The sequence below is a fragment of the Platichthys flesus genome, chromosome 12, assembly GCF_949316205.1.
Source record: "Platichthys flesus chromosome 12, fPlaFle2.1, whole genome shotgun sequence".
NCBI classification, from domain to species: Eukaryota; Metazoa; Chordata; class Actinopteri; order Pleuronectiformes; family Pleuronectidae; genus Platichthys; species Platichthys flesus.
This window is the reverse complement of record NC_084956.1, coordinates 20828621-20845029: the sequence shown is the minus strand read 5'-3', so window position 1 is coordinate 20845029 and position 16409 is coordinate 20828621. Positions and strand designations below refer to the sequence as shown.

The 16409-nt window shown below is 45.6% G+C and overlaps 1 protein-coding gene across 1 annotated transcript in view; it reads right to left on the bottom strand.

Moving 5' to 3' along the window:
- Window positions 1–15761, bottom strand: part of LOC133966642 (B-cell lymphoma/leukemia 11A-like) — a 49490-nt gene extending 33729 nt beyond the window's left edge. Inside the window, exons 1-2 of the mRNA XM_062401636.1 lie at window positions 15426–15761; window positions 11025–11483 (exon numbers count right to left, since the gene is read on the bottom strand). Coding sequence (XP_062257620.1) covers window positions 11025–11483; window positions 15426–15480 — 514 coding nt within the window. The 5' untranslated portion in view covers window positions 15481–15761. The remainder of the gene's footprint in view (window positions 1–11024; window positions 11484–15425) is intronic.
- Window positions 15762–16409: the final 648 nt, after the last annotated feature.

Below are 16409 nucleotides of genomic sequence, written 5' to 3'. Positions count from 1 at the left end.
TAATTTCATCAGTAAAAATAGGCAAAGATAATACAATTCATAACAGCATGGCAACCATCTTAGACTGACCACACACCTAGAATATTTGTGCCTATTAATGTATTTATAACACACACACACACACACACACACACACACACAACGCCTATTAAGTACATTTTAGCAGTTCTTTATCCATTTTAGGGAGATAAATTATCCATTCGATTTCATCATATCTTACTGGGGCAATTACATCAAGAAAATGATAGCGGGCACAGGATCAATTATGCATGCCCTTGGCCAAAGACCAAGCATCGGGCAAGGGGAGAGGGCACGTACACACACACACACACACACACACACACACAGACATACTTACACACACACATGAAGAAGAGGAGGATCTCATAGATGTGGCCCATCAGTTCATCTTACTGCCGAAAAAGTTCATACACTTAATAATTTAGCTGTGCTCTGGATACAGTTTCCCAGTTGAATATTAACAACTTTGAAGTGAGTAACAGCAGCCAGAGGTATACAGGGTGTGTGTGTGTGTGTGTTTGTGTGCGTAGAGAGGGTAAAAGAGACCTCAGGAAACGGGCCCTGTGATTCCCACCGGAGACAACCCCTCAAAACACGCACACACACACACACACAGACTGCACGCGCTCACGCTCCTTCCACTCGGCTATGTCCATTACACCGCCATTTGTAACATTGCTTATTTCTGGGCAATTAAGAATTCCTTTTCATCGCTATGAAGGTTCACATATCTCCCTCACAGCGCTTGTACACAAACAGCGGAAGATGTGAGGAAGGAGACAAACGTATGTGTATGTGTGTGTCTTGGGGTTGGGGGGGGGGGGGGGGCTGTCAGAGGAAAGGGAGGGTGAAGAGACGAGGATAAAAGCAACAAAGGGAACTGAAGAAGAAAACATAAAAATTGGTGCCTGCGCCAGTTGTTCTTGTTTGTTACCGCTGCTTCCCCATCTTTGTTCTCGTTTTTTTTAATTGTCCAGCATGGTTATTAGCTGAAAATTTATCTATTTTGTTGACTTTCTTCTTTTGTCTTCCCATTACAAAAAAACTGTGTCAGAACGGGTCGGTTTTGGAGTACAAAGGCAGCACAAAGTGTGTGTCCGCAAGTGAGCTTTCTCGCACAGGTGCCTACTTATTGTGTGTGCTGCGATTTTTCTGCAGAGGACACAACAATTGAATTCATTTTCTTCCCCCCCACCACCCTCTACCAACCCGTTTTTTTTTCAGAGTTTTCATTCATGTTTACAGAGAAACTCACTTAGGAGGACGAATCACCGTCTCCAAAATGGCAGCCTCAGATAGAGTTAGGGAGGGACGGGGAAAGAGAAAGGAGACGTAGCTGACATCTGTTTGTTCAAGGAGAAACAGAAAGTGTGGTGTGTACGTTTGTGTGTATGTGTGTGGAAGGGGGAGTGTTGCACCAAAAAGGAACAGGCTGATGGAGAGAGAGGGACACAGAGACACAGAGAGATAGGCATTGAGAAATCATTTTACCATGTCAGGACCGACATGCACAGGACAGAGCCAGATGGTTTGCATTCGGTAGGTTTTGTGTGTGCATGTGTGTTTGCGTGCTTGTGTGTGTGTATGTGTTTGTGACAAGCAGTGTAATGAGTGAACAGACAAGACATCATGTAAATTAAAAATGTCCAATCTCTGGCTCGGCTCTCAAGTCTTCACACAATTAAAGAAAAAAAATGCAACTTTCATTTATAAAGCGCACACACACACACACACACACACAGACATATCTCTCACCCAAGGCACAGATGAGAAAACACACACGCACACATATTCACACACACACAAACACCCCTTGACATGCCGGCTCTGACAAGCGTAGCTGATGTGCACCACGAAAGCGCATGGTAATAGGCCAATCAAAAATGCAAAACAATTGGCAATTACTGTGAGGGCCTAATGGTCATTAGAATTTACAACTAGGTAATGAACTAAAGTCTGCCCACTGCATGCATATTCATAAAGCTGTTTGAGCTTTGAAGATTAAAGTAGCGCTTAAAATTCAAATAAGCCTCCGCAAATTATCGAGAAAAGTCAGTGCTGCTGCTGCCGATGGGTGTGTGTGTGTATGTGTGTGTGTGTGTGTGTGTGTGTGTATGTATTTATGCGTGTAATTTTTTTAAAGGAATTATTAAACAGTGTATTCCTCGGCATCTGCAGACGGAACAAGTGTAATTATGGGGTTGGGCATAGCAGATATTTGTGACATCATGAGACTAAGTCGTTTTAATTACAGAAGTGTGTACATATATATATATATATATATATATATATATGTGGTGTATAAAAAAAAAAATATATATATACATATATTACAGGAAATCTGGCCTGCAAATTGAAAACACCGGTGTCAAGATGTGATGGAAGTACTAAAGATGCTATATTGAAGCTAGATCAAAAGAGTTCCCAACTTTTTGGGCTTTGGTTTCCACCAACAACCCCATCACCAGTGTTATAAAGGCCTATGGTTATTAGGTTTGAGTTATCATTTCCTCTGCTTTTAGTTGAAGCCATTTCAGATGGTCATTTATTCTCAATGAAACAAAACAAAATAAAGAAACATGATTTGGTGAAGTAGAAATCTTTTTTTTTTTTTATCTAATTAATAGTCTTGTCACTTTTGTCGGTTGTGCACATGCACGGTTGTGCACTGGGGCATCTTTGTGAGTTCTGTGTGTGTTTAGTGCCTCTCTGGGGTCCAGACCTCAGGTTAGGAACTACTGTGCCAAAGAGTGCAGTATAAGAAACCACATTATCACCATTGTCATAGACACACACTCATATAGGCACATACAAACACAGACAAATACACACACACAGTGAAAAGGGTCATCAACGCCTCCCACAGCTCAAGGTGACGTTTTCAGATTGGTTTTGTCCAACTGAGAATAATCAGGAATAATCACATGTGAGATGTCGTCAGGGTTGTCTGGTCTGTTTGCAATGAGCTGTATGTTTAAAAAAAAAAAACGTCCTGCCTGAGATCTAGGGAATTACATATGTTATCCTGCTTTGAGGATGTATTAGACTTAATTTGGCACAAAAGATGCTTTACATCTGCTGAGCAGAAGGATGCAAGGTGGTGGGAGGGAGAGGAAGACCCTGACCATGCCAAAATAAAAGACTTCGACCAACTCATACACGGTATGTACTCTACTTTATCAACACACACACTTTCAGCGTGTGTGTGTCTACAGTTGTAGTAGTAGTTCAGCCAAACGGGAAACATGAAACCAGAGCAAGGAGCCAGGCCCCTCTACACATAGTGGCCGCACACACACACACACACACACACACACTCACACACAAACAGACACACACACACACACACAGACACACACACACTGCCAGCTCAGCCCTGGCACACTTAACCAGCGGATGTCCTGCATGCATCCACAATGCCAGCACACAATGCCAGCACACACACACACACACACACACACACACACACACACAAGCACAAAAAAAAAAATATATAAACACACATACATACACATACATACATATGACATGAATGTAGGCATGTTGTTATGGCAGGTGCATAAGAAGAGACTGGTGAGTGAACAGATATTGAGCCAATGGGATTTGAAGTGTGTGTCTGTATGTATCTGTGTGTGTGTGTGTGTGTGTGTGTGTTTGTGTGTTTGGTGTGTGTGTGTGCGTGTGTGCGTGCGTGCATGCTTGTGTGTGTGTGTCGAGCTAGTCTGTAATCCAATGGCCTATATAAATAAGCTTTGTAGAGTATAAACAGTTTTATGAACAGGCCTTCAACATAATAAGAGAGTTGAGTTACACATGCACCCCATGAGAAGACCAGTGTGTGTGTGTGTGTGTGCGTGTCTGCATGTGTGTGTTTGTGTGTGTGTGTGTGTGTGTGTGTGTATGTGTGTATCACGGGAATAAACACTCACACACAGCGAACAGCGAGGGAGCCAAAAACAGCAGCTTTCCCTCTCACCACCAAGGAGTAAATGTAGCGTGGATGTCGAATCACTCGCATAAACACAAAGAGCCAGATCAATAAACAGTCCTCCATCACCGAGCGCGTACAGTAGTCGGCTTGACGTCACACACTTCACCCTACACACTCCCGCCGCCGCTGTAAATAGTGCAAACAGGGAAATAACACATGGTCGTTTTAATGTCTTATTGTTCTCTGCTGTTGTCATTGTGTCGGGATGCTTTGCCGACCGCCGCAGCCTGGGAGATCTTTTGTTTTCTACAGATCCGCCTCCATCATCCGGTCGTCGTCGCCGTGGCGTGTTTGTGCCGCACTTCCCAGGGACCAGCTGTCAATCAAAGCGTGTGGGCAGTGTGATGTCTTTCCCTTGGATTTTTTTTTTTTCCTTCCCCCCCCCCCCCCCCCCCCGCCCTTTGATGTTGTTGTTGTTGTCTGCTCATCCGCGGTGGAGGTGGTGATGGTGATTGCTGCCCATGCCTTTGCTCGTCTTCTATTTATTCCAAACTCTCCATGCATGCAAAACCACCGCCGCGCAACCAGGGTATTGGTCTGAGAAAGACTCGTCGGATTCTGTTCTTAAGGGTTTGCATTTTGTAACTTTTATCAATATTAAATCATATTTTGCCTTGATTGATATAACTGTCATTGTTAACCCTGATCAAATCACTAACATAATAATGTGAGGGTCATTTTCTCAGTCCACACAGAGAGGCAGTAAATAGAGTAAAAGGAAGTACATTTTCACATGCCCCGCTCCTCTTCTGTTCACTCCAAACCCACTGAAAATGTAGTAAGCATCACTTCCTGTGTCACCAGGCTGTTTCGCAGAGTGATAATAGCAGCTATTTTGCGACATTAATCCATATGAAATAATTTGCCAAATGATTAGTGTGATTCGCACGGGAAAAACAGAACAATGTGGTGACAGAAATAATTTGTTGTTAACATCCATCCACTAAAATAAAAGGGTGAGTGTATTGATCCCCACAGGGAGACTGTTTTCTCCAGAACAACTTCTCCATAATGAGGACTGCATCACACCAGGAAGTCAGATGACAGAGTAGTGACGAAGTCTATGTTTCTACGACATTCATGTGAGGCGGATGAATTTCACACAGCAGACTGACGTGTGTTTCTCTAGAACCTAACCAAGTAGTTTTTGTCAAACCGAGACCGTTCCATAATCTTAACCTCGTGTCTGCTGCAGCAGCCGCAGGTTCTCTCCGCTGGGTCGTATCTGAGGTCAGGGATTAACTACCTACATGGTCACTTAGGCTGGAGCAACTGTTTCCACAGGGAAAATCTCTTTCCTCTTCTCTATCCCTCTGCACAGAAAGGTCAACAGTCTCATTAAAGGTCAATAGCTCTGACCCTCTCCATTGTCTTGCCCAGAGGAACATTGGCAGGTCCTAGGTCAGCCCAGACTAATTTTAAGAGGATTCTCCGATAAAAGATCAGTTTACTCATCTGTGTTCATTCTACAACGCCTGACAAAAGAGTGGTATATAGTCTTCTGTGGCTATGGAGGAGCTTTGTAAAGTCCTGGAAAATGAAGTCTGAGGCTGCAGAGTTTTAAAAATGGAGGCGTTCACGGGACAAGGAGGATTAAAAGAATATATTAGCTGCATTACGGAAAATGTAGGATGCATCGCTTTCTCCTGCTTTGATTTTTGACGATTCCTTTTTCAGTCTGCCTCTCGTGGGCCCTCGTAACTTCATCAAAGTGCAATATTCAATTACTGAAGGAGGGAAGAACCAAGACGGAAAAAAAGGACTACATTTCAATTTAGCTTTTGAATGTCGCTGCTCTAATACGAGGGTGTGTGTGTATGTGTGTGTGTGTGTGGGGGGGGGGGTCTGTGTGTGTGTGTGTGTGTGTGTGTGTGTGTGTGTGAGCATTACATCACAAACAGGATAAGGGATAAATCAACAGGCTCACAGGTCTGGACTTCCCCCAGCACAAGTTAGAGAAAAGCGGGTTTGAACTCAAATAGGTGAAGTGCCCCACGTTCTATTCTCAACAATACAAACCACCTTTTTTTTTTAACAATTTCGCCGATACGCAGCTCACAGAGGGATTGTTTATTTTTTCCTTATTTTTTTTTGCAGGCGCAGAATATAAAACATTGGCCTTGGTGACAGATTATTAGCTTCTCCAGTCATTCCTGCGGCCGGCTGAATTCGTTATCCAGCCACTGGTATTTCTCAACACAAAGGGTGGTGTTTACGTTCGGCAACGCTCCGTCCAAATGCCAACGCAGTCAGATTGTCAGCGCGCTCTGGGAGAAACGCAAGAGTTCAAATGCTGCACTTGAGTCCACTAAATAAAATCTTACACGTTGGGGGGAAAAAAGGGAGACAGACAGAAAAAAGGGAGAGCAACAATAGATTAGTAATGGCAGCCAGTGTGTGAAATCTCTTTGTAGGCTGGTCGGGATGTGCTACAGCATGAAAGCACGCATACCAAACATACTGTAATTGACTCAGTATGAACCGGCTGTCCCGGATTTGCATTGACTGCTAATGTTGCAGTGGGAGAGAGAGAGAGAGAGAGAGAGAGAGAGAGAGAGAGAGAGAGAGAGAGAGAGAGAGAGAGAGAGAGAGAGAGAGAGAGAGAGAGAGAGAGAGAGAGAGAGAGATCTGACACCGAGCCAGACAATAAACGGGTGTTAAAAATGTACTAATGTGTATTGAGGTGCGTGGCATTAGCCGATGATGATAAGCTAATTGCTAATCACTAGATCATAGAGTAACAATGAGGCTCAAAGCCAGGACCACTCTTCAGTGAAATGACCCGACGAACGAGGGAGGGGAAACCAGATATTTTAGAGACAGAATAAAAAAGTGCAGATGATAAAAAAAAGACTCTTCAAAAATGTCTGGATCTGTCATCACACACAAGCTTCGATAACATCTCTGGTAATGAGCTAATATTGGTGGGCTAATATAAAGTTTATCGCAAATCACTGGTCAATAGGATGAATAATGGTGTGCACTGGCCGCATATCAATTTCAGCTCATTAACACACATATTACCGCTGATTTTTCCACAGAGGACAGGATTAAATTCTTGATGCTAATTATGAGAAATCAGGCGGCAAACTGGACAGCAGAGATCGCATGGGCTCTGGAAGTAATCCACAGAGAATTAATTCTAAATTTTCAATTTTCAAGCCAAGATTTTTTTTTCTTTTTTTTTAAATCACATCCACTTTTGGTTTAAAAGGAAAAGAGGGAGAGGGAGATGGCTATTCACACACACACATGCAAACCTCTCTCTTTTGAGACATACATTAGTGATGCTGTTTCTGAATGAGGGGCGCCTCAGGGATTATAATCAGAATTTTCATCTCGGTCAGGGATTAATAGAATAAATGGGCAAGAGAGATAGTACTAACGGTGTGTGTGTGTGTGTGTGTGTGTGTGTGTGTGTGAGTGTGCGTGGGCGGGTATGCTTCCTTTTTGCATGGCTGATCGTCTATTTTCCTGTACAGTGCTCTCTCTCAGACACACACACACACACACACACACAGGTAATGTCTCGGCTCCCTCGATCGGAGCTGTTTGATATGTAAATAGCAGCGATCCGGCACAAGTCCAACGCTTTGTGTTCCTCTGAGCCTCGCAGCAGCCGGAGCAGCTCTGCAGCCCCCTGACCATAAACGCTGATACACATTTCACAACAAACAGCCACACGCACACACACACACAGCCATCACATTACACAGGCAGATGCATGCAGGAAAAAAAAAAGGCGACATTTGTCGAGATGAAGGATAAGATGTCCGATTTCCTGCAACATGAGCTGAAAAATACTCCCTGGCTAATTCAAAGAAGTTGTGTTTGATTATTTGTATTATTGTTAGCATAATTATTATCAGGATTAGGAAGTAAATCCCTCGAAAATTTAGGAGGAATTGAAAAATGATGCGTTTGGGTTAGATATTTTTACCGATTAAAATCACTAGAGATTGAACGCTGACATTAAAACCTAACCCCAAAAGAAATAAGGTTACTTTAAAACAGTGAGGACAATGTATTATAAACAGGCAAATGAAATATCTATGGGGTAAAAAAAAAAAAATGGAGGCATGAACTGATCAATTTTCTAAATAGTCAATACATTCTTTAAGTGCATCTCACTGGCTGAGTGGCTGAGGCCTCACACACTGTAAGGAAAATGTACGAGACACACACCATGCAAGGCATTTATAAAAAAGAAATACATACACACACACACACACACACACACACACACACACATTCTTCCCTCTGCTCCTTTTTTTGTCATTAGGAATGCTTCTGGATGGTTTTAATCGCAACTGAATTTTTTTTTTTTTTTTTTATGTCTTTCACATATTTACTTCACCGTGACAGTTTGGGGTCAATTAGGATGAAAGCTGGGGTCGATGTGGTGGAGGAGGAGGAGGAGGAGAAGAGGGAGGAGGAGGAGGAAAATACTGGCTTTAATTAGCGGCTACCAGAATTAACATGTGGCGTAGAGGTGAGCTGGTGTTTGTGCTGGTGTGTGTCCAGCGGCCGAGAGAACATCCAAGGGCAGCATCGCTTTACAGGGGACGGGACGTAAATGAAACGATGAATTCATTGCACAGATGGACAGTTTAAGATCTGCTCCCTTTTTTTCCTCGACGGGCTGAACGTCTCAAACAGCAAACATTTAATAACACTCGGCCTGTCTGCTGCTCAGCTTGATGTCGACATCGGACAAGATATATAACGCTGCGGCCCTGTTTTTCTTCTCCTGTCTGAGTGTACAGCTGTTCCTACCAAGACGTTCCCACACACAACGCTATTGAAGCAGCCAGACGCCTGTATTATGATGTAAATCGCTCTAATAACCCAGTTTAGCTGGTGAGTGTCTGAGTGTGAGAGAGTTTGTGTGTGTGTGTAGGGGTGTGTGTGTGTGTGTGTGTGTGTGTGTGTGTGTGTGTGTGTAGGGGTGTGTAGGGGTGTGTATGTGTTTGTGTGTGTGTGTCTGTGTGTGTGTGTGTGTAGGGCTGTGGGTGTATGCCGAAACATATAATCGCAGCCGAGAGGGACAAGCAGGTTTGACTTTTAAAAAAGATGCACGCTCTCAAGTTGCATTAACTCCTTCCAGCTGACGCATAGTGTCTCCCGAGAGACAAAGGTCAAAGGTCAAAAACATCTTTAATTGAGACCCATTTTCCCCTCGGCTTCCCTTCCTGTAACTGTAGATTTTAACAGTGGGAACTGAAATCTGAAATGATCGGCGAAGCTTCCTGCAGCTCACTGTGCTTATTTTCACTTACGCATAAATGCAAATAAATAAAAAAAAAAGACAAAGTGGAAAACAAACTACAACATTTGTGATTCCTGAGCTGCGTTCAACAACCTAAGTGATAAAAAGTGTGTTTTGCTCGTGTGTTTCTGCCGCTCTATTCCCCCCCCCCCCACCCCACCCCCCCCCCCTCCTCTCACTCTGTAACAGCTAATTTAGTACAGGCAGCCCGCCACTAAAAACTACTGCTAATTAAAATGCACAAGGAAGAAAAAAAGAATGGCACTGCAACAAATAATTAGTGGTGTTAAGACGCTTTAAATAAATGACTTTCCCTCCATGAGCAAAACTTAAACTGGCTCTTCCCTCGCTCCTCTCGGAAGATCCTCGCGACGGAAGGGTTGGAACTGAATCGTGTATTTTACCTATGAAATTTGGTTTGAAGATAAAGTCAGAAAAGGATAAGAATGAGAGAGATGGAGAGCTGGGCTGCATTTAGTTGGGTAAGATGTGGCAGTGGAAGGGGGGGGGGGGGGGAAACCACACCGAGAGCAGGACACATCTGGTAGGGCCACATGAGAGAGAGACTCGCACAAACACACACACACATACGTACGCACACGCACACATTCTGCGCACCCAATCCCAGGAAGAGGCTACAGTTACTCCCCAGACTGAAAGTCACACACAAAAACACTCCTTCAACCAGCTCTAGTGATACCCCTGCATCTACACACACACACAAGCACACATACACACACACATCTCCAACTGCACTAAAACACTGACCAGTTGTACCACAAAGTCAAGGTCACCCGTGTCTCTTTGCATGTGGGATTTGGTCACCATGGTCAAAAGGGCGAAACTGGGAGAACTGGGAGAACACACACAAACCCTCTCTCCCATGCGCACATTCAAACACACACAAAGACGTACACCCTCACACACAATATCTGCGTTGAATTCATTGAATCGGATCAAAGGCGGGTTCGTTATATTTTCTTACATTCTCTCTCGCTCCTGCTCTCTCACTCACACGTACACACTCCCCTCAACGCGTGTTAGTACACAAAAAGACAATACAGACACACAGACAGAGACAGCTATCCTAAATCAAACCAGTGTGCGTGGTTTTGTGTCATCTCTGGAAGAGAACGGAGGCGTATTCTCGTAGGTTTCCTCCCCACCTGTGACGTCCCTTTGTTGTTGTTTGTCTGACACCCACCCTCAAGCAAATCTCAGCCAATCACATCTCCTGCCATTTGTGTGTTCCACCAAAAACATTCTCAGACGACTACAGCCCCCACAAGGCATGGAGGAACACTCGTAGGCAACATGTATAGACTGCAGACTATGCTGGCTTGTTGGACAACAAAGCACGTACACACAATGCATCAGGGAAACAACAGCTAGGACCTGACGTTGAAAAAAACACACACAACCACAACCATCCGGCCATCCAGGGCAACACTTACGACCAAAATGACAATGTGCCGATAAGAAAAAAAGAATCTGGACCTGGAATGCTTCTTCCAAGCTGCAGGAGAAGGTTTATGTCGGGACAAGTTACAATTCAGATGTTTTAGGGAAAGACTGAACTACTTATCATCTGTGTCAGATTCTAATCTGAATTTACCCCACATAAACAGATACACATCTGACAGCCCTTGCTTCAGTAAAGCTGCTGCTTCTTTGTGCAGCTGTTGTTGTACAAATCCAGCCAGAGGTGATCAGTGTTGGCAGGTGTGAGAGCAGCATTATTACCTGGGAGGGGCTCCTGTTTCGGAAAAATCCCTCTGGGCAACAAGAACCGGTCATCGTCATCGTCTGCCAGCGTGGCCTGGACGCCCACTTCCACAGGCCTGCGACTGCGACTGCGCAGGGAATTCATGGCAGGGGACGGGGTGAGGGCCAGGCCAGGGGAGGGCGAGGGGGGCTTGTCCAGCCCACGGCCCACGGGCAGGCAGGGCGGCCCATGGCATCGCTTCCTCTTGTGCTCAATGAAGAGCAGAATGTCCGCCAGGGGGAAGGTGGCCTGGCATTGGCCGCAGGTCAGCAGGTCCTGCTCCAGAGACGGGTGAGCATCGTGACCCAGTCGGGCTAGCCGGCCCACGGTGGAGCCCGGGTGATGCCCGTTGAGGCTGCTGCTCTCCTCAGAGAGCTCCGAGCAGCGCTCCGACAGCTCCTCCGATGAGACGATGGCCGCGGAGAGGGGCTCGGCTGCTGGTGAGGCAGAGGGGGGGAATGAGCAGGGAGGAAGAAGAAGATGGGAGGGTGAGAGAAAAGAGAGATTTCAAAAAAGCATAAATGAGAAGGTGACACTTACTCTAAGCAGAAAAAAACAACATGTTTTTATTTCCTATTTCTCTTCTGTAATTTAAACCTATTGATAAAGGCATTTGTGGGAATGGATGACAAGGAAGAGTCTGATTCTGTCTCTCAGAGGATGAGATTTAAGAGGCTGAGCTAAATGAAAGCCTGCCATGTGGTACACACAATAAGGGGGTGAGAAAATGTGCCTTGTAATGAGAGAAATGCATGTAATGCAGGAAAAATGATTACAATGCAAACAGATCTGGAACACACATCATAAGAATACATGGTGGGAAATAATATCCTGAATAGCTGCAAAGCTCAAATCAGATTCATCAAAGATAACAATTTCATACCCAATGAAAGGGGAAACTTAGAAAATGATGGTTCCACACAGCGTTCACCAAAACACTAACTATAAGGATGAGTTTCACTTCCCTGACCTTGTTTGTACAGGGTTTTATCCTGTAATCAGCAGAAGGGAAACTGTCACAAACATGTCCAACACATGTGCCGGGATGAAGGGGAGAGAATGCAGGCGGAACAGAGAGAGCGTGTGTCAGGGAGAAGAAAAACTCTTCCCCCGCTCTCACTTACATGTGCCCGACTTATAGTTCTTGGATACCGGCTGCTTGTACAGCGGGAAATCGCCCCCGAAATGAGCTGTTCAACCCGATTCCCCACCCCTCCGAGGCCGGATTAACTCCTGACTACTTTTTTAAGGAGCCTTTTGTCAGGCTCAGTGGAGGAAGATGAGTGTGAAGAGAGCGGGCCGCTGAATTAGACGAGTGAAACGGGAGAACATAATTCACTGTCCCTCTTTTAAGGAAAATCTTGCAGTCCAAGGTGAAGAGTCTGACTCTGCGCTAGCCGCCTAATGCATGTTGACCTTCTTTACTCAGCAGCCAATTTCACTTTTTAATGAACTTAAAACCACTGAGAATCAAAAAATAGATTTTAATTTTCACCGTCTGGGTGATTGGTACAGATTTTGTCTGATAAAAGGGGATGGGGTTTCCGGTGCATGCATGTGTAACAAAGTGTGTGTGGGGGAATGTGCAAGAGTTTGTGTGAGCGTGTGTGTCTGAGAGAGAGAGAGAGAGAGGGAGAGAGAGAGAGAGACAGTGAGCTAGAGAGAAAGAAACAAGAGAAAGAAAGGGGGAGATAGCGTCTGAATTTGGACGACATCCCCTCAAGGAAATATCACTTGAACGCTGCAATCCTGCGCGACATCTGTGCGCAAACTGGGACATGGAGACAACATGAAAAATTCCTGGCTTGCACCAACTCCACCACCCCCACCCCCCCCCCCCCCACCTCCCCTTCCTCCTCCCGTACCCCTCTCCACTTTGATTTAACTTCAGGTCACCACAACGCCACACAGGGGGCATTCAATTCGCAAAATAAAACAAGAAGAAATAACTCAAAAAGGCTGGATGAGCCACTCACTTTTACAGTTGAGCCGACGAGCAGATAAAAAAAAGGGTTTGATAAAACGGCTTGTTGCTAAATATGGCTTTAAAAAAATAATAAAAAAAAGCTTTTCATGCACAGAGTTCAAATGAAAAGTGGAACACATATAAATCTATCTCTTATTTGTATCTATTTTTAAGGCAGGGCAGCTAAATGGAATAATGACAGATTCTGTGTCTAAACTCAATTCACACATCAACACTTCAGATACTAATCACATTTCCTGAAGGAGAGAGAATAAAACTAAAAGGTGTAAATGTCCTCTCAATTAGAAATCATTTTATCAAACAGTTAAATGTTCCACCGGACGATGGACCCACTAAGAAATCACAACTAAAAAACTTAGCAGCTGCACTCTCTGAAACTGAAATCTGTAATTTATGTCCATTGTGTCGAAATGTGGAAATCAACCATAATATAAATTATTGTGGAGGAGGAAATGTAACATTGGAAAACACAGATGAGCATATCGAGGAGATGTTATAGATGTAAAAAATATGTCGTGAAAATTTAGAATTGTGAGAAATGTAGAACATTTTAATATGGGACGATAAAGAAGAAGACAAGAAGGGCTGGATGTTTGCTTGAGAGACACAGGCCTGAAATCTGAGCTCCACTGGTAACAAATATGAATCTATATGCAAAATGAAATGTGTGTGGCGCGTGTGGTTGTGTAGGCTTGTGTGAGTCCGTGCGCTTGCGGTGTAAGGTTTAACGGGAGGAGGGGGTGAAAGGCGAGGTCTGCAGGAATATTACAGGGAAGCTGCATATGCTGATTTGCCGCCTGCATGTTGTTGAGATGTGAGGAACAAAAAGGGAGACACTGTGAGAAGAAAAGTGGATTTTAAGGTAATTAAAGAGGAATGGGAAATTCGGCGATGGGGTCCCCCTCAATCCCCCCCCCCCCCCCCCCCCCCCGACTCCCCCGCCTCCACCGTATCCTGCCTCTCGTGCACTCTCCCTTTATTCTGAGGAGATCGCCAAATAGTAGCCCGTGTAGATAGGGGTTGCGGTGAAACTGATCAGGTTCAAGTTCAGCGCTGGGTTTTCTGATCGCGCTCTGCCTCCTAGCGACGGCTCATGGCCATGGTGACTGAGCTGTCACCCAGCCGCTTCCACACGCTCACACATACACACCCACACAGTCACACACACACAAACTCACTCTCTTTCCAAAGCAAATAGAGGCGACAGCTAGTCAACATATCGAAACATGATCAAGCAACGGTGCGTAATCATGCCCGAATATATTCTTGATTTATGTTTGGAGCCACTTGCAGAGCCGCTGGAACGCTCCGGAGAGGCGCACGGCACCGACACATGGTGCGCTGATAAACGCCACTTTGGCTCTCGCCCCGCAGTTTCCAAACACACTCATCTGCACTATTGGGTCTCAATGAATCCAGTTCACTAAAATAATTATGCTGAAAGTTTGTGGGAGAAGAAACGCCGTGCGTAAAAACGGATCCTCAACTAAACATTTGCTGGAATCCGCTCGCTTCTCCTCACATGCTGCAGCCGCACACTACCTTGTATTTGTGTCTCACCTTACATGTGCAAGAAGCAACGTAATCTTTAGTTACATGTTTGCTGTTGTATAAAACAGGACTGTGCTTTCTGTTGTCCTGTTGCTGTGTCTCTTACTCTGAGCTCCAAAGACTCTGGAGTGTTTCAGGAAGAGAAGCTCTCGTCTAAACTAAACAATAAACATGCCTTTACATAGGAGGTATGAGGATTTTTTAAAGTGTGTAAAACAAATCGATCTGTGTTGTCTCTGCTGCCAATAGAGGAGGGGGCAGTTGTAACACACTTTTCCCCCCATCGATCCAAACATACACCTCCAAGTTGTGTTTATGTTTGTTAGTTTTTTTTTTTTTTTTGAAAATAATCCCCAAATAGAAGGAGGGAGCAGATGAAACCTGCACAACTATCAGACAAATATTCCGGTGGGGGAGGTACGGGTGAGGAGAGGGAGCCGATCCTCCACGAAACCTCCGCGGAGAGGGACGCGCTCTGATACCGAGAGCCCCGCGCGTCTCCACTGACCGGGGCGACCGTGGGGGGCACCGGAGCCACAGCAAGCGAGTGCACGGTACAGCCCGTGAACGCACCGTGTACCAGAGAAGGTACAAACAGACACACAAAACTTTTTCTCTGTCTTGCGAGGGGGGATCTCCGATCGGCTTTTTACGCACGAGGATGTCGCACTTTCTCTTCACGGTGTTAAGTCCAGTTGACCGCGGGTCCGAGCGCAGCGTCCGGTGTCCACAAGCTCCTGCGCTGCTGCTGCTGCTTCCCCCCCTCCCCGTTTGCAGAGTGCATTGAAAAGGAGCCAGTAATGTGACAATTGTGTTTCTTTCCTTTTTCATCTTTACTTACGCGAGAAGTCCCGTTTGCTTAAGTGCTGGGGTTTGCCTTGCTTGCGGCGAGACATGGTTGCTGGCGGCGGCGTTCAGCGCGGATCACATCGGGGAGAGCCGGGGTTACAGAGGAGACTCCGGTGGGGCAAGAAAATATCTTCATCCAACGCGTCTGACATCCACGGGACCAAAATGTAAAAAAATAAAAAATAAAAATAAATTAGAAATAACACAAAGATGGCGCGGAGGCGAAGATGGATCGCGGGATCGCCGTCATGGCTTTTTTGAGAAAGGAGAGCTGAGGAAAAAAGAGAGAGAGAGTGAGAGAGAGGTGGATGGAGAGAGAGAGCAAGAGAGAGAGAGAGAGAGAGAGAGAAGGGGAGAGCGATGGAAAAAATGGCAAAAGCCCCCCCCCCCGCTACCACCCCTCCCCTCACCCCCCCCCCCCCCCCCCTCACCCCCCTCCCCTCTGAGCCGTGCAAGTTCAAGTGCACGGACGTGACGTTCCGGGCGAACTTGAACGTCAGGCAGTGGACACCCGACATACAAAAACATGGGCAGGGCTGAGCCACCCGAGTGGGAGTGGGAGTGGGAGGAGGGACGGACGGGACGCGCAATAACAACACCAATGGACGGTCATTAGAGAGAGAGGGGGGGGGGGGGGCATGGACATGAGAAATAGACACGGTGGAAGCCAATGGACACAGAGATCAGGGGGCCGGACAAGAGGCATTTGGAGGGAGGGAGGAGTGTGTGTGTTTGAGTGAGAGAGAGAGAGAGAGAGAGAGAGAGAGAGAGAGAGGCAGAGATGTATAATGAAAGCAATATGCAGAGAGAGAGAGGTGGACGCAAAACAGGGCAAGAGAAGCCGCGGACAGGAGCGCACTGGAGGGGGGATATAATACCGCTGCATATACTTCAGACCATAGAAGAGCGTGTGTTCGTGTGTGTGTGTGTGTGTGTGCGTGTTTGTGTGTGCGTGTTTCAGTCAGCGAAAAGCGCT